This window comes from Tauraco erythrolophus, chromosome 5 (assembly GCF_009769465.1).
Source record: "Tauraco erythrolophus isolate bTauEry1 chromosome 5, bTauEry1.pri, whole genome shotgun sequence".
NCBI classification, from domain to species: domain Eukaryota; kingdom Metazoa; phylum Chordata; class Aves; order Musophagiformes; family Musophagidae; genus Tauraco; species Tauraco erythrolophus.
The window spans coordinates 62,999,901-63,024,374 of NC_141469.1; the positions used below are offsets into that span (position 1 = coordinate 62,999,901).

General features: G+C 39.9%; 1 protein-coding gene across 1 annotated transcript in view; it reads right to left on the minus strand.

The window, feature by feature from the left end:
• The window catches only part of GALNTL6 (polypeptide N-acetylgalactosaminyltransferase like 6), a 510,232-nt gene that overhangs the window by 26,362 nt on the left and 459,396 nt on the right, over positions 1 to 24,474 (minus strand). Inside the window, exons 8-9 of the mRNA XM_086611935.1 lie at positions 15,806 to 15,913; positions 1,049 to 1,270 (exon numbers count right to left, since the gene is read on the minus strand). Of these exons, the coding sequence (XP_086468061.1) occupies positions 1,049 to 1,270; positions 15,806 to 15,913 (330 nt within the window). The remainder of the gene's footprint in view (positions 1 to 1,048; positions 1,271 to 15,805; positions 15,914 to 24,474) is intronic.

The following is a 24,474-nucleotide window of genomic DNA, read 5'->3' on the forward strand; positions in this document are numbered from 1 at the left end:
AAAAGGTAATTGTCTGAGAGCCCCAAGAACATCTGCAGCAAAATCAGAGAAGGCCAGAACTCACAGTACAGATATTTCTATGGCTTTTAAAAAAGTAGCACAATACGCTGAAAGAGTAAAGCCTTCTTTATAAATCTTAATGAATTGAGACCAAAAAGCCCTCTGCACGCCACCTTTCTATGGAGTGAATCCGCTGTAGTTCCTAGAGGTAAAAGGCCACTGTAATTTTTCAGTGCAACTACAGAAGTAATTTCCTGTCCCTGCACTCTTTGTGTTTTCATTTCTTCCACACAAAACAAGCTGTCAAAGCGCGGTGTGCTACAGCTCTGCTCTTCAGAGCGGTCCGAACGCAGAACGGGTTTGATCATGGGTGGAGAGTTGCAGCAGGCTCTTTGCTCACCCCCTCATCTGGGATGATGCTTGGATATTGGCTCCTCTTTGGTGGACCCTCCCTCCCCTCATCCCCCAAATCAGAAATTGTATTTGTCTGCTACTGGTACTTGGTCATGACAGCACCTACACAATGCAGACCACAAGCTGAGCAAACCCAGTCTTTTTAAAAGAGAAGTGTCCAGACTGCTCTTGTCACACTTGTACGTGTGAGCAAAACAGAGCAAACCTAACTCCACCTATGTACAACTATCCTTGTAAGAACAGGAGGAAGTGCATATGCAAAAAAAAAAGCGTTGACTTCAGATCTTCTTTTTACTAAAGTGATTTCCAGCATCTAAAATAATTTTGTGACATGCAATAATGAGTGCTACATACTTTTTTCTGCATTCTTGTCCTCACTGTGCATAACGTACATATGCAAGTATCTTATGGCCTGTACACACAAAATTGTAATGAATTATAAAAGGGCCAGTAATAGTTTTAAGGCATGACAGCTTCTCGTTTTAATGGCTAGTCCAGGAATTGTTCCAATCACTGTGAACTCCCTTAATAACACTACTTATCATAGGAGCTAAATCTAATTTCATAATTTTCATTTCCTGTAATGTAAAATGTTAGACTTATTTAAATTTGATCTAATTTGTGTATTTCTCACCTCCCCCCAGGCAGCAGGTGGAGGCTCCACAGGAGGGTAATATTTGGGGACATCCCAAGCCACTGCAGCCATGAACCACTTGAAATCTTTACATTTAAGGTGTTTGCGAAGTTCCTTCTGGGCAGAGATATCACCAGTTGAGAGATGTCTGTACTCAGGCCGTCGCTGGTAAATGTACTCTGCAAACTCATCCATCCATGTCTCTGCCACGCGCTTCAGGTTCTGTGCAGCAGAAAAAAGCAATCATTAATTTATCATACTTTGAGTGAACGATATTTCTAACAGGGAGAATTAAACAACAATAAAAAAAGATCAGTAGTCCACACAACGTAGTAGTCCACACAACTACTTTTAAGCTTAGCTGGTCTAATTTCTCAGCCTTAAAGCGTGGAAACATGGAAAAATAATGTAAACGTATGCTATCTTCATTACAGTGTTGAGCAAACACTACAGAGTATTAAGTACCCTGCTTTCTTGCTGACTCTGTTAAATATGGTCTTCTGTCTGTTGAATATCTTATTTTCCTTCATGTTCTTTATGCATCTTCACATAGGTTTTTGATTAATGATGGATGTTGAACAGAAATTTTCTTTCAGCTGCTCACATTGGTACCTATGTTCTTTTTCCTGTTAGTTCAGAACCTACTAATGTGCATGAATGGTTCAAATTATTCCTTCTGATGTATTTCACTTTGCATTTGAAAGACATCTGAATTTTCAGCTGTCAGCATACTGCTTAGTCACCTAGCAATTCCTACCTAAATTTTAGGGTCAGGTCTTAGATACGCATGTATGGGGGCAAACAGTAGCGAGCTGGGTCTGCCCCATCTCAGAGCTGGTTTTGCACTACCTTTTGACTGGAAGCTTCACTGTGTTGGTGTGCTAGCAAGCCTGTGCAAAAGCATTGCACATAACCTCGAAGTGGAGCTGACCTGAAGCAAAGCAGCTCATGAGATAGGTATGGCGACTTGTGGCTTTCTGCACTCATCCTATAGACGTATCTAAGACTATTTCTGTTCCGTGAAATGTTTATGTTCTGGCTTATGTCCCAGAAAGTTCATTTTGGTTGTCATTTTAAAGGAAACAGAATTACCTCTTTTGTTGCATAATAATTTATTCCAATTATTATTAATGAAATTAGCTGACTCAAATTATTAAATAAAAAATAGACTTGTAAGGAAAAAATCCGGAATAGATGAGACTGAAGATATATATTTTACTGTTATTTTTAGCATCATGGAATCTAAATAGGCTAGGGGCAGATTTTTCTCTATTTTTGTTTGTTTTTAAAATTCCTCCTGCAACTTAATTGACACAAATTCATATGCAGATGTCATAGTGGAGTACAGCCTTAGTCTATTCTGCATTTCCACAGCTGCCCAATAACCTCTTATCCCACCAACAAAGCAACATCTCACTGGATGGCATTGAGACACTAGGGTGTTCTTATTGCTTTGTTTGTGAAAACAAGATCATCAAGTTTTGTAATATTCTTTTTATAGAACACTAACTGCAAAATGCTGAGATTCGCTCTGTAATAAGCTGGAAGACAATATACATCTGATTATCATCAACATAAGGTAATGTTTCTTTTCAGAACATTCTCTGCATCTAAGTAAGGCTGATTCGTACTCTGATTTGCTTTCAAGATTCATTTGAAAATTCCTTTCCTGAATTTTATTAATCCACACAAACCAAATGTCTCTGAACTAATAAGGCTTATCTGAATACAAAGGCAGCAAGATACAGAAAAAACAGAGTACTTTTAGCTGACACTGCAAGATAAGTTTCTATGAGCTTTCTTTCTGTGAAGCAAATATGTTAAAACCTGCAGGGATAAAGCAAGTAAAATTAAAGCAGCAAAATAAATCACAACGTTTATATCCCTGTTAAAAAGGGCCTGTGCCCTGCATAAGGTTGACTTTTGTTGTAATTTCGTGAAAATCTAAATTACTTTACAAGAAATTAGAATTCAAAAATACAGGAACTGGGTAGGAAAAAGAAAACTAGAAGAAATTCAAGAACAACATCTACATGACAATCCCACCTTTCTGGCAGAAACCCTGTAACACAGAAATCTCCTGAAAAGTAAAAATACTGTCATGAGACTTTGTAAATGAGGCCAAAATATGATTAAATACTTTAAACTAAGAAGCCAAAATAATGAAAATAGGTGTGATCTTTCTAGTGTATTTTCCACTCGTAAATGCTGTACACCTCATTTACTATAATGCAAACACAGTTTAAGACTACGCTAGAAAATATCATACTATTTATTATAATTACATTATCAGATAGTGCTATTTTCATATTTAAGAACTACACTGTACAAAGAACCATACAGTAAAAGTACAATAAAAAAAAAATTATTAGGAAAGAAAAACTCTAAGCAACTCCAGCAAAGACTTACCCGATCAATATTAAGAATACTTTCTGCTGGAGTTTCTTTTTTAGTTACTTGGCTAAGTTAAAAGAACTGCATTCTACTTTAGATAATTATAACTGAATAAAACAAGAGTCTAACAGAAATCTTGATATTATACCTGGTCATGAGGTCTAAATTCTCATTCACCAGTGAAAAACTTTGTTTTCCTAGCAGAACTAGAACCCTGGACTTCAGTAGGGCCAACTTTGATCTTTTCAAACAATTGCTAGGAGAAATCCCATGGGACAGAGTACTAGAAGGTAAAAGGGCCCAAGATAGTTGGCTAGCCTTCAAGGACCTCTTCTTTCGAGCTCAAGACTGCTGCATTCCAACAGGTAGGAGGTCAAGAAAGGGTACCAAGAGACCTGCATGGTTAAATGGGGAACTGCTGGGCAAACTCAAGTGGAAAAAGAGAGTGCACATATCATGGAAGGAGGGGCAGGCCACTTGAGAGGAATATAGGTCTGCTGTCAGAGGATGTAAGGAGGTAACTAGGAAAGCTAAGACCTCCTTGGAATTAAACCTTGCAAGAAAGGTCAAGGACAACAGAAAGGGCTTCTTCAAATACATTGCAGATAAAACTAACACTAGAGGCAATGTAGGCTCACTGGTGAATGAGGAGGGTGCCCTGGTGACACAGGATAAGAAGAAGGCAGAGTTACTGAATGCCTTCTTTGCCTCAGTCTATACTGCTGGAGGCTATCCTGATGAGCCCCGTAACACTGAGGCTCCTGAGGAAGTCAGGATAGAGGAGGAGTCTACCCTGGTTGATGAGGACTTGGTTAGGGACCAGTTAAGCAACCTGGCCATCCATAAATCCATGGGTCCTGATGGGATGCACCCGCGGGTGCTGAGGGAGCTGGCAGATGTCATTGCCAGGCCACTCGCCATCATCTATGCTAAATAGTGGGGAATGGGAGAGGTGCCTGAGGACTGGAGGAAAGCAAACGTCACTTTGGTCTTCAAAAAGGGCAAGAAGAAAGACCCAGGTAACTATAGACCGGTCAGCCTCACCTCCATCCCTGGAAAGATAATGGAACAACTTATCCTTGGTGCTGTCTCTAGGTGTATCAAGGATAAGAGGGTCATCAGGGGCAGTCAACATGGCTTCACTAAGGGGAAGTCGTGCTTGACAAACCTGATAGCCTTTTAAGAGGACATCACCCAGTGGGTGGATGATGGTAGAGCAGTGGATGTGGTCTAGCTTGACTTCAGTAAAGCATTTGACACAGTCTCCCACAGCATCCTCACAGCTAAACTGAGGAAGTGTGGTCTGGATGATCAGATAGTGAGGTGGATTGTGAACTGGCTGAAGGATAGAAGCCAGAGAGTAGTGGTCAATGGGACAGAGTCCAGTTGGAGGCCTGTATCCAGTGGAGTCCCTCAAGGGTCGGTACTGGGACCAGTATTGTTCAACATATTCATCAATGACTTGGATGAGGGGATAGAGTGCACGGTCAGCAAGTTTGCTGATGACACTAAACTGGGAGGAGTGGCTGACACACCTGAAGATTGTGCTGCCATTCAGAGAGACTGGGACAGGCTGGAGAGTTGGGCAGGGAGAAATTTAATGAAATATGACAAGGGCAAGTGTAGAGTCTTGCATCTGGGTAAGAATAACCCCATGTACCAGTACAAGTTGGGGACTGAACTGTTGGGGAGCAGCACACGGGAAAGGGACCTGGGGGTCCTGGTGGACAGCAGGATGACCATGAGCCAGCAATGTGCCCTTGTGGCCAAGAAGGCCAATGGCATCCTGGGGTGTATTAGAAGGGGTGTGGTTAGTAGGTCGAGACAGGTTCTCCTCCCCCTCTACTCTGCCCTGGTGAGGCCGCATCTGGAATATTGTGTCCAGTTTTGGGCCCCTCTGTTCAAGAAGGACAAGGAACTGCTTGAGAGAGTCCAGCACAGGGCCACAAGGATGATGAAGGGAGTGGAGCATCTCCCTTATGAGGAAAGGATGAGGGAGCTGGGTCTCTTTAGCTTGGAGAAGAGGAGACTGAGGGGAGACTTCATTAATGTTTATAAATATGGAAAGGGTGACTGTCATGAGGATGGAGCCAGGCTCTTCTCAGTGGCATCCAATGATAGGACAAGGGGAAATGGATATAAGCTGGAACATAGGACGTTCCGCTTAAACATGAGGAAGAACTTCTTCCCAGTAAGGGTAACAGAACACTGGAACAGGCTGCCCAGAGAGGTTGTGGAGTCTCCTTCTCTGGAGATGTTCAAAACCCAGCTGGACGCGTTCTTGTGTGATCTAATCTAGGTGGTCCTGCTCCGGCAGGGGGATTGGACTAGATGATCCTTTGAGGTCCCCTCCAATCCCTAACATTCTGTGATTCTGTGTGATTCTGTGATTCCAATGAGTCCTTTATCACTGGGTTTTGTGTGTGTGTGTGTGGGTGCATAAACCCACCAAAATATTGCATAAAAAAAGTACAGTTCTACCCACTATTCCCCAAGTAGCAGGTAAGACACTTTAGAGCAATCTATTTAAAACTTTGTTTCCAGTTCTTCCAAGACCATTCTCTCCACAGTATCCTAAAAATCTTCCCAAATCTTGCCAGATCCTGTAATGAGCCTATATATTACCCTGAGCATGTTTACACATTGCTATCATAAGCTGAACCCATATGAGGCAGTCCTTTGAATTTCAATAGGTTTTGAAAAAAAATAAAACTCTTGATTTGCCAGCTCTAAATCTTGAGACTGTTTATGAACATGACTGCAAGGAACCCTTGTGTCCTGGAGTAGTGGGAAGCTTGCCCTGAAGTTGCCAGTTACCAGGAAGCAAGCACTCAGCATCCAAACACTTTAGTTTTAAAGAGGTTTGTTGACTTCAGTTAGCGTGGGTTTCTTATCCTTATTATTGCTATGGAAGCTCAATAATCACCACGCTTCCTTTTAATGCAAACGTGTACAGACTAGGAGTAAAACTTCGAACTATGGTTAATCCTCGTACTTGAATTGAATGCAGTCAGGTCCTGAAAGCTAATCTGGTGCAACCTTGCACAAAAAAGGCAAACATAATTTACGTTCCTGTTTAGAACATGCTAACTTAGCATGTTCCTGGAGCAAAAATACAGTCTGTCCAAGATGGGAAGAGTGAGCTCTTGTAAGCTGAAGATCCCTGTTCTATGGCTGTCTAACAGCATGAAAAGTTGCCCTAGGCAAAGAACCTCCCAGGAACATGTCTTCTCTGAAAATTATGCCAGTGAGCTGCTGGTCTTTTATTCACCTTATCACAAGAGAAAGGTAAAGGTGCAAAACCGAAATGCGAGCGCTCATCTCTGAACGCTGTGAGGCCTTCCGATCAAGTGACTTACTGTAAGGTAAGGATGGGATTGCAAGTCCTTTACGAGTCTCCAGAGCTGCCCTTCCCACAATCCGGGTGAACGTCTGACATGGTGGAGAAAGAACGGCCGCTTCCTCCCTGCCTGAGTCTTAGGCGAGGCAAGGCACAATCTGAGCAGCCAACATGTTAAGCCTCACTAGTTATGGTGGGAATGGTTATGAATAGCTGCCAAATTTTAACACAGTCGAGCTGTAAAATAGGTGCTAAGCAGTTCGACTTCATTAGGACTTTACCATGCGTGTGTGAGCATATACTGCTGCAGAATTTACAAGTCAAAGGAGTTTAAGAGCCTCCCAGATTAGGTGGCATTTTGTGAATGTCTTACAGCATCATTTAAGCACTCCAGTCTCACAGTGAAGATAATCTACAAAGAATTTAGAACAAACAAAATAAGAGTTAGATCTGAATCTTCTTGATTTCTGTCTCTGTTACTCTTTGCATAATCTTCTAAAGAAAATTTCTTTAAATGCCAGTTTCTCAGCATCAAATAGCTTTATCAAGAAGAAGAAACAGTTTTGAGATATCTTTGTGGTCACACTTGTTTGGCTTCTACTCCAGTCTGAACACCTCATCTAAATGTATAAGGAATGGAAAAATGAAACATCCGTCTACAGCTGAAAACTGCTGTAGCTTAGCTTGGTTGTCAAATTCATTGCAAAGTTACAGATGTCCAGACTGGTTACGCTGGTCTTTTAAGAGAAAAAAAGGAAAAATAAAAATTAAACAAAGATCAATTCCATATTAATCAGTTAGATGAATTGAAGGAATATAAGGAAGTCACAGAGACTCTAGATGGACATCAGGAGTTTCTCAGGACTTATCCATGACAGACCAATGATAATTTGTTCTCTCTCTTGTCATTTTCAGTGAAAAATTTCTGTATGAGAATAAATAAGACTCAATGGTATTTCAGTAGATGCGTATTTCTATATGTAAGGTTGTGACAGCTGTCACCAAGAAGCTGTGAGATGCATACAAAAGTGATGGCAACCACAGCAAGATCGACTCATCAGCTGTCATTAGTTGCCATGTATGCATTCCTGATATAATGAAGTTTTGTGTCGCGGTTACAATTTTACTCTCTGGTAAACCCTTTACCATCGGACTTACATTTAGACAAGTTTTCATTAAGCTTGTACGAACTCACACATTTAAAACTGTGAATTTGTTTTGTATTTTCACTCTGCAGTAGTCTACAAGACAGTAAGTTACAATGTCACCGATATCTGGACTTCAATAAAAGAGTTTAAATCAACTTGACTGGAGAAAGACAGAGATAAACGAGGACTTCTCCACTTGAAAAAAAAAAGAAATTTTTCATGGACCATTTTGTCCCTTTCACTTTCTTCAGTGAGTGGGGAAGATATATCTCTCTGATCAAATGACTGTCCATTCTTTTTAAGTGTGCAAGACAATCTGTCATTTTCAAGAGATGGGATATTACTCAGATAAACCCAGTAAGAAGAAAGTAGACGCTGGCCATGAGAACAGAAAAGTGGAGTGAGGCAGGGACAAGTCAAAGGACAGATTCATAAATATTCCCTCTAAGCAAGGTTTAAATAGATTAGTTCCTAATATAAGAAGGGTAGTTTCACATTTTGCAACTGTGGCTGGTGTGCTGGCTTGCAATGAGAGCACTGACAAAAGAGCTACCTAGCCGTACGCCATTCCACACTGGGAGCCTGCACAAGTCCATCCTCCAGTTGCATCTTTTCCAGCTGACCTTCTAGATGCCGCAGTTAAACTAATATAAAAATGTAATTTCTGTTTTCAGTTTCTCCATAGAATCATAGAATGGTTAGGGTTGGAAGGGACCTTAAAGATCATCTAGTTCCAACCCCCCTGCCATGGGCAGGGAAACCCTCCACTACACCAGGTTGCCCAAAGCCTCATTCAACCTGGCCTTGAACACTTCCAGGGATGGGGCATCTACAACTTCTCTGGACAACCTGTTCCAGTGCTTCACCGCCGTCTGAGTGAAAAGTTTCTTCCTTATACCTAATCTAAATCTCCCCTCTTTCAGTTTAAAGCCATTGCCCCTTGTCCTATCACTACATGCCCTTGTAAAAAGTCCCTCTCCAGCTTTCCTGTAGGCCCCCTTTAGGTACTGGAAAGCTGCTATAAGATCACCCCGGAGCCTTCTCTTCTCCAGGCTGAACAGCCCCAACTGTCTCAGCCTGTCTTCACAGCAGAGGTGTTCCAGCCCTCGGATCATCTTTGTGGCCCTCCTCTGGACCTGCTCCAGCAGCTCCATGTCCTTCTTGAGCTGGGGACTCCAGAGCTGAACACAGTATTCCAGGTGGGGTCTCATGAGAGCAGAGTAGAGGGGCTCCAGATGTTCTAAAGTAGATTTTTGTTATTTGGTGGCACTAATGCAGCACAATGGTTTTATTATATGTTTCATTTCACCAGAGTTACTTGTTTTTTCTGCTTTGGTGCCTATCTCGCTCTTCACATGAAACCAACCCTGACCCCAATCCACAGACTTTACTTTTGCCAATATTAAACTACTACAGGTATGTTTGGTCCTGTAATGAGTTACTGTTGTCCTGTATTTAATGTGAACGTGTTCCAGGAAGCTGGATGTCAGCAGCTGGAGTGGTCTGATTTGTCTTGATTGTTATTTATCTCATCATCCAAGACATCAAAACCATGTTAAATTACACCAATCAAATATGAATCACCACAGCACCTCTGAGGCCTGACTGTATTTCAGTTGTGAAATATAAGAGCGGTTACAACTGTTTATTTGCTAAAAATAACAAACCAGTCTCTGCAACTACTGATATATTAACCTCTTTACCTCTTTTCCTTCCCAGTAAAATTCCAGTGGGGTTATTTTCACTCCACTTACATCATCTTCCTAATTTCTATGTGTTTGTTTTTTTTTTGTGAAGCACAGTGCTGTTGCTACTTCAAAATGGGTGCCCTATTTACTTCTGGAAGCAGCTGTATTTCATTTAGCTGGAAATAATATAATATACAGCTTGTTTTATGTAAAATTATTTCAAGAGTGTATTGAGATCCATACAGCCAAGACAACTATACTTTATGTTCCTCTAGAATATGGTTAGCATAACATCACAATAAATCATCATGGAGGAGGAGAACAAAGCATGACTGGAGGAGCCCATCCAACAAGTATAGATTAATATGATACAGGCAGCAAGGTACAAAACTCCAAAACACTCAGAGGGAGAAAAATGGTACCCTCCCTTTCACGCAAAGGTCTTTCCATCAGTGTCAGAACAAAACTATTTCTCATTTCTGTGTACCTCTACAGTGAAAGCACGACAAAACATTTTCTAGACACTAATTACAGCTTTGTGATGTTCAGGTCTCAATATCTAAGCTGTCCCCATCAGTTAAGTCTAAATGGGGGATTTCATCCCTTTCCCCCTTTTCTTGCCTAACTCCCTTGTAACTTAGGCAGTGCTAGTATTTGTGAATCTTTCCCCCTCTTGGGTATCTTATTTTGGTCCTTTACACTTAACTGTGTTTAAAACCTGTATTTCATCCCAGCAGTGGTTTGTATTTGTGTAAAAAACTCCAACCAAATAAAAAGATATCTGCAGGCGTAAAAGAAATGCTTCTCCGTGGAAGGCAGTATGCTAACTAGGTGACAAAGCTGGCAGTGTATATAAATAACTCTTGTGAGAGTTAGCACAGTTGGCAGAGAAGCAAGAGACTATTTATTCTTAGCCTGTAGCTTGCAAATATCTGGAACTGAAATTCCACAGAAGTCATCTGAAAACAGCCAGGATTTCATTCTCTCTATAAAAGTTTGCATCTCCACTGCAAAATAAATTTAAGATCTACACATTGGAAAAAAGTGAAAAAAAAAGCCCCAAACCCCAGCCCACTGACTAAAGGCCTCGTCTCTGCTCTGTGGCTCACCTGAGGCCAGCCTGCGGGGCTTGGGGGGCAGGGATGGGCAGGGTCCTGGTGAGGATTCTGCCTGCCCCCAGATCTGCAGCAGCGGGTCCCTGCGGGGTGGCTGCAGGGAAGCTGCGGAAAGCAGTGACAGGGTAGCAACATCCCCACAAATTTGTAGATTACTGCCCTGCTGGCTTTACAGACTTGTTCTATGTGGGCACGTATAGACCATAGCCTACCTCTGCAGCTAAGCCTGGAAGAGAGTTCAGGGGTTTGATTCCAAATATACTGGGACGTAACTTGGGTCCCAGTGCTGGTCTATTGCGAATCCCAGAAGGTAGTTGCCACTACTTTGGCCTTATTGTCCAGAAACATCTAGCTCTCCATCATCTTTGTATTTCAAAGCTAAGCTGCCTGTTCTGTTGCATTTATTATCTTAAGAGCAAAACTTCTATTCGGATGGGAGAAAATATAAAAAAATTAGCATTTAAAAAAGTTACTTTGACTTTCTTGGATCCAAGGATTAGAAGATAATAATTTGAAGTTTTTCTTTGATAAGTGCTGTTTGAGATCTTGGTTTAATTAATTTTAATGATGAATTTAGAAATCTGTTATACAAAAAAATGTTAGAACAGAAACTTAAATCTTGTGTTGTATCATCATCATCATTATCATATATTATAACCATGCTGTTGCAAGAAGGTAACTGTTGCTTGATTCCTAAATAATTTGCTTATTCGAAGCTGATTATTTCAGCTGCTTACTGTGACTGCTGAATCATAACTGACTTTGTGCTACAGTCTTGAGCTAAAGAGGTGATAGCAGATGTGCCAGCGGTGCTCCCTTAGCAGCATGCCACACCTATCGGTTCGCGCTCCAGGCGTAAGAAAACACAGCCGTCACCTAACTGATTCTCTTCGGTTCTTTAACTTGCCTGGAAACCGAAAAGAAAACGTTCATGGGCTGCTTTAAGAAAACTCCAAACATTACTTGCAGCTGGAAGAAAATAAAAAAAAGTTTGTAATATTAAAGGAAGCTCTGTCAAAGAAGCAAACGTGGTCACAGCACTAGATGGTACAGCTACAGAAATGTTCTTTAAAGATCCCTTCAGAAGCCACACAAAAAGGCTGAGCAAATGGTTCAGGTGGGGATCTGAACCCACCTTTATCAGCTGAATTCCTGAACGCAAACTAGTGCAAGTTCCAATTCAGCAACACTGTATAATGAGGCAAATGTCATCGTGCTTGTGCCTGCTGGGTCAGAGGATCACTGGGCTCTGGGATCCTGCGTCCTGGTGTGCAGGGAGGAATTCAACTTAAGGTTAGGATTCACGCTGCTGGGTTAGCATCCAAACTTGAACTTCAGTGGGATTGCCCTTCCCTTCAGAAAGGCCTAACGCTCTAATGTTCTGAAGTTAATGCTAAAATGCTGTGTAAAATACCTGCAAATGAAAAAAATTTCTGTAGATATATTTTGTAATTCGGAGTTCATCCTGCATATCCCATGGAACAGCGAGATTTTATTGATAAATTTCTCATGGCTTTCATAGAATAATGAATAGAAAAAAAATCCCCCACAAATAGAAAACTAAAATAAATAATAAACCGGGATACACCTACAATAAATTGCTAATAATATCTCAAAATCTGATTTCACAGGTAACTGGCTAAAAGAAAATGGCTTAGCTAGAATTATTAAAAATGAAGCAACAGTCAAGGATACCACAAAGCAACTAAAATAATCTAGTAAAACAAGTCAGAAGTTTTTAACAGGGCAACATCTTATATAGACGTTTAAGATCTGGGGATTCACTTTCTCTTTATGTTTTACCTAAAACAAATAGGCAAAATTAATTATTAGTCATTAATTAATTATTATTATTTCATTATTAATTATTATAATATCAGTTATTATTATTTTATTGTTAGTTATTAACTCATTATTAAAGGCTGAGAGTTTGGAATGAATGAATAATTATGTGGTGCTTCTATATTATAACGTAGAATCAGTGCTGACATCTGCATGCCCATTAATCTTGCCTTATGTGTGATTACCTGTAAATTGGACACTGGCTGCATTTGGCAAGCAGCAACATCTCAAGACAACTCCAGACAAAAATATTCAGCTTTTTAATCTGAATTTTGTTGTCACAGTCTGGTTTATAAATCTACTACACGTTTACAGCTTGCTTTAATTTTGTTCTGTACCACCAAACAGTTTTACTGACAGAGCATTTTGTATGTGGATGCTTTTCAGTTTATGGAGTATGTGTCAGCAAAAAATACGCATAGGCCTTGCAGGTCTTGAGTGACAAATGAGAAGGTAAGAAATGTGATAAGAAGGACATAGAAAATTGAAGTAACGATCCATACTACTGTGTGTGGTACGCTAACGGTTATTTAGTGGCGGAGAGGCAGAACAGGGTTTTTGACAAGTCTCTCATTTAATAAAGTACATGTGATCCTCACGCCAGGTCACATCTCTTTAAAAAAGACATCTAGATTGGTCAGGCATTCTGTAGCCAGCTGAAACTGTGTGTTGAAACTTGCTGCTAAAAGATATAGAGAGGTGAAACCCCAAGGGAAAGTAAAACGTTCACTTCAAGCATTATTTGTTAAGGGCAAACATAAGCTGAAACAGCTTGAAAGGAAACTCATGGCATGATTTGGGCTACACCTGAGTTTGTCTAGAAGTCTGTCCTCTTCCTAACTTCAGTCTCCATATCCTTTGTGCTACTGCTGTGGGATAGGACGGGAAAATCTGTCATTCTTTAACACAGTATCTGCACAAGGGGAAATTCTATCCTTGATTAATGAAAGGGGTCTTGCAACCATTCGTACAATCACAGTTGGGCTTCCTAGGGCTTATTCCCTTGTGAACGTCATCTCCAGCATCCTCCTTTACATCGCAGAAGATGGAAAAGTATTTAGGAAAAAACTTTGTGGAAACTACTTAGTAGTGAAAAGTATTGCTTTTGGTAGCAGGCATAATACTTCCAGATATTCTTGAGTATGTTATTCAATCTATTCTTGAACTAGAGGGAAGTTTTAGATAAAACACTCATAGGAGGTAGACTATAATCTTTGGAGGATATAATATAATGTCTGGAAGATAATGCAAAGATAGCTGAAATATCCAGGCCACTTCTGTGCATACTCCTCTAGTATTATTTGGGCTAACAGTTCCATTTGGGGCAGTTTATTTGGAATCACAAGTAGCCTGCATCAAAGCAAATGACATACTGAAGATAAATATGTCCTTGCTTTTCCTTTTCAGGCTTGGATGAAAGAGAGTATTTTTAGGCTTAAAAGTATGCACAATTTGATGGGTCAGGGACCAAATTCTCTTCCTTGGATCGTTATTGAGATGGCCCCAAACGCTAAAATGTGCAGAAGATCTTGTGCTCTTGGCAGCCTTGATGCAATGTATCCCAACAGCAATGTTTTGGTTTAGAGTATTGTACTGGTAAGAAGCTGGGAACTTGAGAACTCAAATTTTCTTTCAGTGATAAATATATGCCAGAAATTTACCTAAGCATCATGTTCTGGACCACCACGACACAGAAGAAACTACCCATTATTTGAATGGGAAGGATAAGACCCACCCTATCAGCAAACTAGATCTTTTCCCACAAGATATAGGGCAGGCAAGCCTGTGCATGGGCAGAAATTTCCTTTTTATAACTGAGATTTTTTCTTTTTAATATTTCACAAGTGATTTATTGAAATCAAGCTAGAATAAACAGTGCAGGGCAACCTGATGGCTCTAACCACTCACAGTGCCTCCATGAAAGCTAGTTAAGTGTCAAACTGTATGAGATGCTAATAGTACAAATAGAAATGATTGTATTTTGCTCCTACAGGTAATGCACAAGACAGCATATTCTCTAATGAGATACTTTGTGCTGAAATAGAGGAAAACAGACACTGAGGTCTGGATTTCTTATTTCAAGTTGTGTGTGATTTTTTGCAGGGGATATCATAAATGAAGCAGCTTATTTCTGCCAGCGCAAAAGTCTGGATGGGGAAACTCTGATACTACAAAAAGCTATATTGGGGGAAGATTTTCGTCTCTCAATTTAGACAATGCAGTTTTCATCACCACCACTAATCTCATTACTGTATTGTGTGTCGCACTGTCTGCACAGGTGCTCTTTTAAGGCAAATCCTTCTCTCTGTCTAGCCAGCTGTCAGGCAGGCAGCACAGGCAGCCTCTTTCCTCTGCTGCAGTTATTATGGCAAGCCTTCTCCCGTGGTGCTGAAACCAGGAATATCTCTCCCTTAAAGCAAGAAATCTATTCTTTCATTCATACCATATTTTCATTATTAACGAAAAATATGATTCATAAAATATTACCCTATGGCAATATGCAGACTTTAATATTAATGCCATTTTATTAAAAAATAAATCCTCTAAACCAGAAAAGATTAAACTCAAGCATGAATAAATACTAGTATCTGCCTGGAAGCTAGATCTGTGCCCTTTGTCTCCCATCTTTTGACACCCCGCTAACATCTCCAGAAAGTTACAGAACATTTTCTCTTAAGCAAAATGCCCCTCATGGATACTGATGTGCTCAGTAGTCTTTGAGAAATGTCTAGAGGTCTTGTAATTTCTCACTCACACGGCTCCAAGCTGGCTGTATTCCACAACCAGGTTTTACACAATAATTAGACAGTCGCTCAAGTCATTGTTACTCTGTTCTTTTGCCTCAGAAAATGTTCCTTTGGTGAGATTCTGCCCGTTCTGCTGACTGATAAGAAAACGTGCATGCAAATTGGTCCTGATTGTAAAAACTATGACTGACAACACTGTGCAATTCGAGAACGGTGAGCTTTAGGTTATTCCTCGGTTCTTTTGAATCGGCATGAAACGCACTTCTGTGCTGAGACGTCCAGCCTTGTATTTTTAGGCTTCCATTTCATTCTTGGCAATCTTATCTCTGGAAGGCAGCATAGCTGCAGCAATTGCACATCTCATTTCAGAAAAATAAAGAAACATTCATTTTCCATTTTAATGGTTTACTGGAAACTAGTTCACAGGAAATGAAGAGACTGATGATGAACGAAAATAAAAACAAGCAAAACCCAATTACTGACCCGTGCTAGGCTGGTTCCAGAAGGGACTTTATATGGAACGTACTTCCTGTAGATATGCCCAACTCGCGAGCATGGAACATCAAACATGCCACCTCCGCACATCCACACCTGGAAAAGAGACAGAAAGCAAATGAAAGAATGATTCCTTGGAGATAAATGGGGCAAAAAGGCATTTTATGTAATGTACATATGAAAACAACACATTGTTCTGTACTGACCCCTGCCACAGTCACAGCGCTGGCCACCTCTGCATGCCCATAGCTGGGACTAGGTAACACAGCCAACTGTCCTACCTGGAATCTCACCATGCAAAAGCAGAATATGTTAAAAATAAAATCATTAGACATATTTAGAATATTTACCAATGGTCCTCCTGCAACACAACCAAGATATTATTGTGTCTGTTGTTTAAAACATAGAGGACCAAAATTTCAAAAGAAGGCTGTGTGAGTAATGCAAGCCATCAAACAGAAGTAATTTTTTTCTTTTTTAATGAAACATCTGGATTGTATTCTGTTTTGAATAGTGAGTATGGAGCTCGAATACTAAGATGCTTTTCATTTTGTAAAGAAAAAGGAACAAAAATCAGTTTTCTTCCGAAGAAATTTATGTTAGGCAGAGAAGGAAGATCATGCCGCTACATTTCATCCTTAATACTTTAATACTGAAATAGATGGAACCATCTGGAGCACACAGGTTTGATGCTTCAGGTCTGAGCAACCAAAATGCAGGCAACATTGATGGGAGTTGCAATTACTTCACGGCTCTAAAAATCAAGCTGTATCCTGATAGGCAGCAAGTAAGGTATTTTTCACAGTTACTCACCTAGCATGACTTGGCTTTACCAAGTGTACTTGAGAGCAAGGTTGTGTGCCATGTCAGAGGAACTATGGCAGTCATGTCAGTAAGACCTATGGGCATGATTTTCTATGCTCTGACGCAGAAATGCCAGCCACCAAACTCCAACATGGCTATTAGATGACTTGTGTAGCATACTGACAACATTCATAACTTTCTGATTTCAAAAAAAGCAATGTGATGTTGCAAATCAGGGAAATGGAAAACAACAAAACCACCCCCAAAATCCCCAAGCAGAACTCTTTAAGTATCCTAAAACCAATTACATAGTGAGAATTTAAAATTCATTTAGAATGAAAACATCGGTATTACAAAAATCATTACCTAATCCTGGCAAAACAATTTTTTGTTCCTCACAAATACTAGAACAGAATGGCTGTTATTCCAGGAAAGGGACATTTGTAGCCTCAGCTTTCAGCCCTTAGACTGAAAACAAAAAAAAACCCCAACCTCTTTCCACGCAATTTAAAAGAAAACCACATCGAAGCTGAGAAAGAGAGAGGGCTTGTCCTTTCCACATCTCTTTATGTTGACATGCATAAAGATGATCGATGAAACATCTCTATGAATCTGGATGAGAATTTAGGTCCATGTACTACATATGTGAAGGAATTTTATCTGTATTTGATGCACTCTGGAGTGAAACGGTGTGAAATAAGTTTGTGACTGAGGCTAAAGCAAAGCAGAACATAGACAACTGAAAGTTTCATGAACAATTTCCATACAGAAAGGAATTACTCCAAAAGTTGATATGCTCTGAATTAAAACAGCAGTAACCAGACTCTTAGAAAAAGGTATTGGAAAATATGATGTGATCACAAATACTTGACATTCTGCATGAAGCCTGCAGAGAACAATATGCGTCTCTATGCTTTTTTACCATACATTTCTCATTCTCTCTCTTTTGTCGTGCTTACCACCTGGCTGTAGCTGCTGCCTTTTTGAAATCACAGGAAAACAAAATGATTAGTTCCATTCATTTAAAACAATAGTGCAAATGGACAAGAGCTTGGCCTCTTTCTCTCTGCTTGCCTGTTTGTGTTATGGAGGGCATATCTGCCTGGTCCTGGCAGTGTGGCTGTGAGTTTGGGACTAAATTTTAGTAATCTGCACACGCAGATGCTGAACACTGCAATATGGGATGACTCGGTGCTTGAGTGTGACTTAAAGCACTTGCTGAAAGTGGCACGCTGGAATTCAGCCCCTGAGACTGACTGTGCTCTTCACACTGTGAATGGAGAAAACAAGGGGTTTAGAGCGAAGGCTTGAGTTGCAAAATGATTTAGGGAGATGCTTCTTATGGGTGATTTGTGTATTAGCCCTTACAATCCCTTAACTTTTAGCCATGGCATCCAGCTAACACCTGGCAATGAAATGTGCAAGGATCTACACCACAGTACAGGATAAATCTATGTGCACTAGAGTAAATGGTTAAGGAAGGCTTGAAACCATCAAAGGTGGGGCACATATGTTGACAGAATCAAGAGTATTTTGTTACTTATTTCTGTGATGGGGATATCCCCTTTGGTCTCCTAGTGAGCACAGTCCTTCTCAGGGAGGAAATTTACTGGTGGGTTGGAAATGAAGACTCAAACGAATGCTCTTCCTCCATGCCAAAATAACTCAGTAGTGCTCAGAGCAGTCTAGTCTTGCCATGTAGACGTGATCGTTATTTTGGACATGAACCTGTTGAAGTGGGTCCAGAGGAGGGCCACGAAGATTATATGAGGGCTGGAGCACCTTTCCTGTGAAGACAGGCTGAGAGAGTTGGGGTTGTTCAGCCTGGAGAAGAGAAGGCTCTGAGGACACCTTCTAGCAGCCTTCTAGTACCTAAAGGGGGCCTACAAGAAAGCTGGAGAGGGACTTTTTACAAGGGTATGTAGTGATAAGACAAGGGGTAATGGCTTTAAACTGAAAGAGGGGAGATTTAAGGGTTAGATATATGGAAGAAATTCTTCCCTCTGAGGGTGGAGTGGCACTGGAACAGGTTGCCCAGAGAAGTTGTGGCTGCCCCATCCCTGGAAGTGTTCAAGGCCAGGTGGGATGATCTTCGAGCAAGCTGATCTAGTGGCAGGTGTCCCTGCCCATGGCAGGTGGGGTTGGAACTAGATGATCTTCTTTGAGGTCCCTTCCAACCCAAACCATTCTATGATTATTTTCTTTTCAAAAACATTTCATAAAATTTGGTTCTTAAGGAAAATCTTGAAATCCTCACCTGTTTAATCCCATGCCACCTAATTCACTGGAAAACATGTCCATAAACATATTAAAAATAATAAAAATGATAGTGTTAAAGTAAGTTGGGTAATGTCATAGTTAAAAAAAATATTGTTATTCACCTTTCTACCGATACTTTGTCTGTTACATCACTTGTATCTTTTTTAATGGGAGGCTCCTGTCTGTGGCTGTCTTCAAACAACCCAGTGCACCAATGAAAATGCAGACCTATATTTACTATTTGTCCTTGTTTTTTGAATAAAGGTGTTATTTCAGAAGCTAGACAAGATATTACAGTGATTAATCAAGGCTTCTTAGCCTTTGAAGAGTGAACAGCATAGCAGTTTGACTCGGATGAAGGTCAGCCACAGAACAAATTTGAAAGACAAGCAAGCACATATATATATATATATATATATATATATCAGTCAGGATGACTTTAACTCAGACAATGAGAGCTGAAGTAGACATATATTGCATTTCCTCTAAAGCAGTAGGATATCAGTAAAAAAATAAGAAAAGGAGAAAAAGAATTAGAAAAAAACCTGTCAGATATACTGAGGCAATAACAAGTGGGAGGAAATAACACTTTATGTTAGGGTTATATTTGATGGATATAAAACTTGAAAATGCTGTGCTGCACCTGAGGTGTGCTGTGCAGGGTAATTGAAATGAATCTTGAGCTGCCTTGAAGGTCATTTAGCAGCTGTTCTTGTTTATCTTTTAGCTTCAGAATGATTTTAGAAGCACTTTTTATATTTTCCTGGGAAGATCAATTCTGGCAACTTTGTCTTTAAAATGTGCATTTTTATGTCAGGTGCGCTAAAGGCAAGAAATTGGAGAATGACTTCTGTGTTAAATATTACAGACCTCCAGTGTATCACGAAAGGAATTCAGGTGGTGTGGGATGTTTGACGAAATGATATCACAACACCGAAGCCTCTCTCTTTAAGGAGCAAGCAATGAAACTCAAGATCACTAATGTCTCTTTCTTACAAAAGCAACAAATCTGGTCTGCAGCTGAGGTATAAAAAACCAAAGACAAAACCAAACCAGTGTAATTTCAGCTTGGAAAGATCAAAAGAAGAGTAGTTTATGTGTCAACTATATACTATATCACAATTTATCTCTATATAGCTCCTTCCAACAGCATGTTGCAAAACACTTTATAGGGATGGTTGAAAGCAAACGGCAAGCGTTAACGCAAGCTTTAAAAGAGATCAAGCTGTGGTTATGTGGCTTTGTTCCTGACTGAAGCTTAGATGTCACAGATGCATTTTTTGGCTCTGTTCTATAGCTCTGGTGGGATTTTGGGTGAATCACCCTCTTTTCACATCACTTCTTTGTCTTTAAAATTGAATTCTGCTTGCTTTTGTGGTTTTCTATCCCCTGCCTTATCTATCTAGTTTATGAGCGATCCAACCCAGGGACTATCTGGAAAATGTAAATACCATGCATGCGAGAATGAGATTCCAATCCATATGCTACACTGTAATCATAATTACTGCAGTAAGAGACTCATGATTTTTGAGCAGTGGAGGATGCCTTGCTGTGCAACAGGAACATAAACATACAGCAAATTATGTAAAAGATTGAGGGGGGACTGAATGGATTTTGGATCAGCCTTCAAAACTAATTGAGAAATATACTGCTGCTGAAAGTCAGTAACAAGACAGACAATAGTGAGAGACACTGAAATGGATGGAAAAACCAAACAAACAGTAAATTGGTGGAAGAGGAGTATAAAGTATATGCAATGCAAAGCTGTCAGCTTAGTGCTCTGAGCATTGCCCAAGAAGAGTAGACTACTAACAGGAGAAATGTATTATCACAATGGGGCTGAAAAAGTTGTAGAAAAAAGGAATATAAAATCTTTATGGGATTTTTTTCAGTCACTCTTCCTGAAATGTAAGCCAAAAGACCAGACTTACCAGTTGTAGAAAAGGAGAAAGAAGAATGCTTTCCTGTGAACTTTTCAATGTAGTGAGAATGTTCAGTTAATCACAAGTAAAAATTGAAAAATAGGATCACTGACTGCAGATCTGCAGTCAATGGGTTCACAAACAGTAAAATTGTTTACATGTGGTGCAGTGGGATTTCCTATCAGGGATATTAAAACCAAACCACGTAAACTGGGAACTGACGACTGTGGATATTTCAACAACTGCCACTGCCACCTCTAAAATGTTGAGAAAAGTGGCAATGTTCCATGTTTGCCAGTTCTTCATATAGATTTGAACTGCATTGACAAGTGGTAGTGCTCCATCACTCTCTATCTCCTGTCAAGATTGCCAGCAGTGGAGGAAATTAATAATGATGATGATAACGATGATAAAGAACGATGTTAAAAAAAGGGATTAATGAGCTTGGAGGTGTGTGTTGGAAAGTAGGAATGAAGAGAATCTGGAAGATGTGTCGGCATGGATAATGATAAAACAACTCTAGATATGAGTGACTAGCTAGAGTAGGACCATTAGCATTTTTGTTAAGGTATGATTTACTATGCCTAAGGAACACCCAGTGTAAAGGATCTTCAGCAAACACAGGAAATTAGTATCTTTCACTGCTCTGTATTTTGGAGATTACTGCATAAACTACGCCTTTTTAACAGATTTAAATTTAGGATTTCCCAAACAGCAGCTTCCCTGGTTATTGAGAAGAGGCGCTATTAATCAGGTCAGTTCCAGCGCTTTGCCAGCTTTCACGAGCCTAGCACACGCTGAACAGTATCGTCAGCAAGATATCGTACATCTTTTTAATTAAAAAAATGGATCCCAAGGTTATGCTGCCAAAAAATTTAAAGCTGCATATTATTTCTTATGTAAAAATTAATCTAAGAAACTATTTAATGAAGAGGTCATATTTTGAGACTTGGGTTGTGACTGCCTCACCATCCATGGAATGCGTGTGCTCTGATTTGGAAGCAGCAGTTGATCAGCATGGCACCCAGTGCTACGCTTGCTGCTGTCCTCTGCAGCAATGTTTCCAAGCAACTAAAGAATAAAAGAGAAATATATTGGGTTTTTTTGTAGTTGAGGAAATAAATGTCAAGCAAATTTTTAAGCAGCAGTTTGTTGTGTTTTTGTTTTTTTTTTTAACCTGTCTCTCTGTGTTCTGAAAACTCAGCACCTGGAATAGCCATGCCTGAAGTTTGAGGAAGTTTCCTTTTCTGCTATGGCACAGAAAAGTTATAAAGAATACTGTATTTTGGAGAAACTTATCAAATTATGCTGCAGTAAATTTAGATTCACTGCAGACTCAGTATCTTTCTTCTTCCATCGAACAACCTTCCCCCCCAAACACACACAAATATATATTTTTGCTCACAGCATCCACCTTCTGCCCCTGTACAATGAGATAAAGCAACCTCCCCCTCGAGAAAAAGACTCTTCGTTAGGACTGTGCTCTGCACTGAAGCCTAGTGTCTGTCACCACAGGCCACATATAGTGAAATAGCCAGAGAGAAACATCAAAAGAGACACTTTCTCTCCAAGCTTCCCAGCCTGAGTACCTTTCTTAAATTTGTTTGACCTGTTCTTGTCAGGAACTACTGCCTGACTCCTCAGGCAACCACTTGTTCTGCTAATCTAATTTTTAATCAGTCCTTGAACTCATAAAGCATCTTGAACTCATAAAGCAGTATGTTTGGGGTTTGCCAAGTGCAGTAGAAGATTACAGTGAGCAAGAAAAGTAGTTGATACTAAGTTCATGATGAAGCAGCTAATAATTCCTTAAGTCAGAGGACTTCAGACAAACTATTTTATTGAGTCTAGACTAGCACAGATTTAGCCATCATACTTTCCTGAAAGATCCAATTTCTCTGACTCTCTAAGCCCACACTTTGCACTCATGGCGTCCCACCTGCCTTGTAGCACACACTCCGGTAACTTGAGTTGTGGAGATGAGTGTGGATGTCTGGCACAGTAACGCAGAGGCTTTTGGTAGAGAAGATGCTTTTTCTTAATAGGATATTGATTATCAAGTGAACTTTTCCCTTTGGTGTGCAAACGTTTCTGCTGGGTGAAGTTTCATTCCAACATATAGGAAACTCTTCTCTAAATAAAATTTGGCCAGAGAACATAAAACATATGCTGTTTCTTAAACATGGTCCCATGTTTGCCACCAGTGAATGTGGACATATAAACACGATATTTGACACACACATTTATAAAAAGTCTTTCTTACCATACCTGTAAGCTTACCTTTGCATCAAAACATTAGTGGTGCTAATTAGAGACACATGCCACAGCTTGTCTGTTCTATAGTACCTGGACCTACTGTTAAAATGTTAAGCAGAAAGTTTACAGTAGTCTGTTGATCTGTGAGGTTTAAAATGCATCGCCAAGTAGAGGACCAGAAACAATCTCCTCTTTCCAGCTCACAGAGCAGGTCAACCAGTTCAAGATGAACCAGACACTACTTCACTTCAGGGACCACATGACAGCTCTCGCCCTGGCATGCATCCTCCTGTAATTACATCACTGTATTTGAAGTAGCCACAAGAACCCCCAGTTTGACACTGGGAAGGTCGTATCATCAGCATGGTCTCTGTTTATAGTAGCTAGATTGTCATATATAGTAGCATATAGTAGCATTATATAGCAGCTTTTGTACAACTGAATCTCAAAGTTAAAAACAAGACGATATATGAAGAACATAAAAGGAACATCTTGTCTGTCACTGAGGTTAAAGATCAGCCTGAAACAGTCCTCTAAATACGAACTTCCCACAATTATGAGATATTTAAAATCAGCTGCTTTTTACAACTTTTTAGTGAAAATCAGTCATGTTTTTACAAAATATTAAGAATTAACAGATTCAAAGAAATGAGCAAGAACAGCTAAATGTCTGTTGGTTAGACATGTAAGATGTAGTTTCAGACCCACTCAAGCAGCCAAGGAAACTGAACCAGGCTGGTTGTCTGGCTTTTTCATTGACTTTGTGAACAACAGAGAGATGGCAAGCCCAACACCTCAAGTTTGGTGAATAAAAATGGTAAATTAAACTGTCTGGCTAACTTGTCCTCATTTAAGTAAGTTTTAAGATGACTGTATCTATAGCTATAGTAGAGATTGTGAAGCAGAAACTTTTACCAAGCTGATATTTGTGATTCTGATATAAAACAACCCAGTTCTTTTTGTTTCTCCCTCCCGCCTTCATGATTTTTCTCATTCCAAATTCCAAAATTCCATGATTTTTTTGTCATTCCAAACAAAACAGCAGTTGTCTTTTTAAAACTTACATCTGTTAAATTCTTCCAATAGAAAGTTGTTCCTATTTGGCAATCATTTCTGAAGAGTATTTTTTTCTTCTTTTAACACTAGTAAGAAAGGACAGGGACCCTAAGGTCAGTATATACTAATGAGATGAATGACTGAAATGAGACCCAGTGTGACACAGCTGCCTCCAAAAAAAAAAATCTATCACTTGAGTAAAGCACACTGGGACAATCTAATATCTCAATTTCCAGTGCTGTTACCATGGTTTCTATACAAAGACTGGAGAGCATTACAAGTATATTCTTTGTGATGACGAATAAAAGGAATATTTGAAATAGGATAATAAAATCTTGGGTAACCTGTCAGAGACTGTTG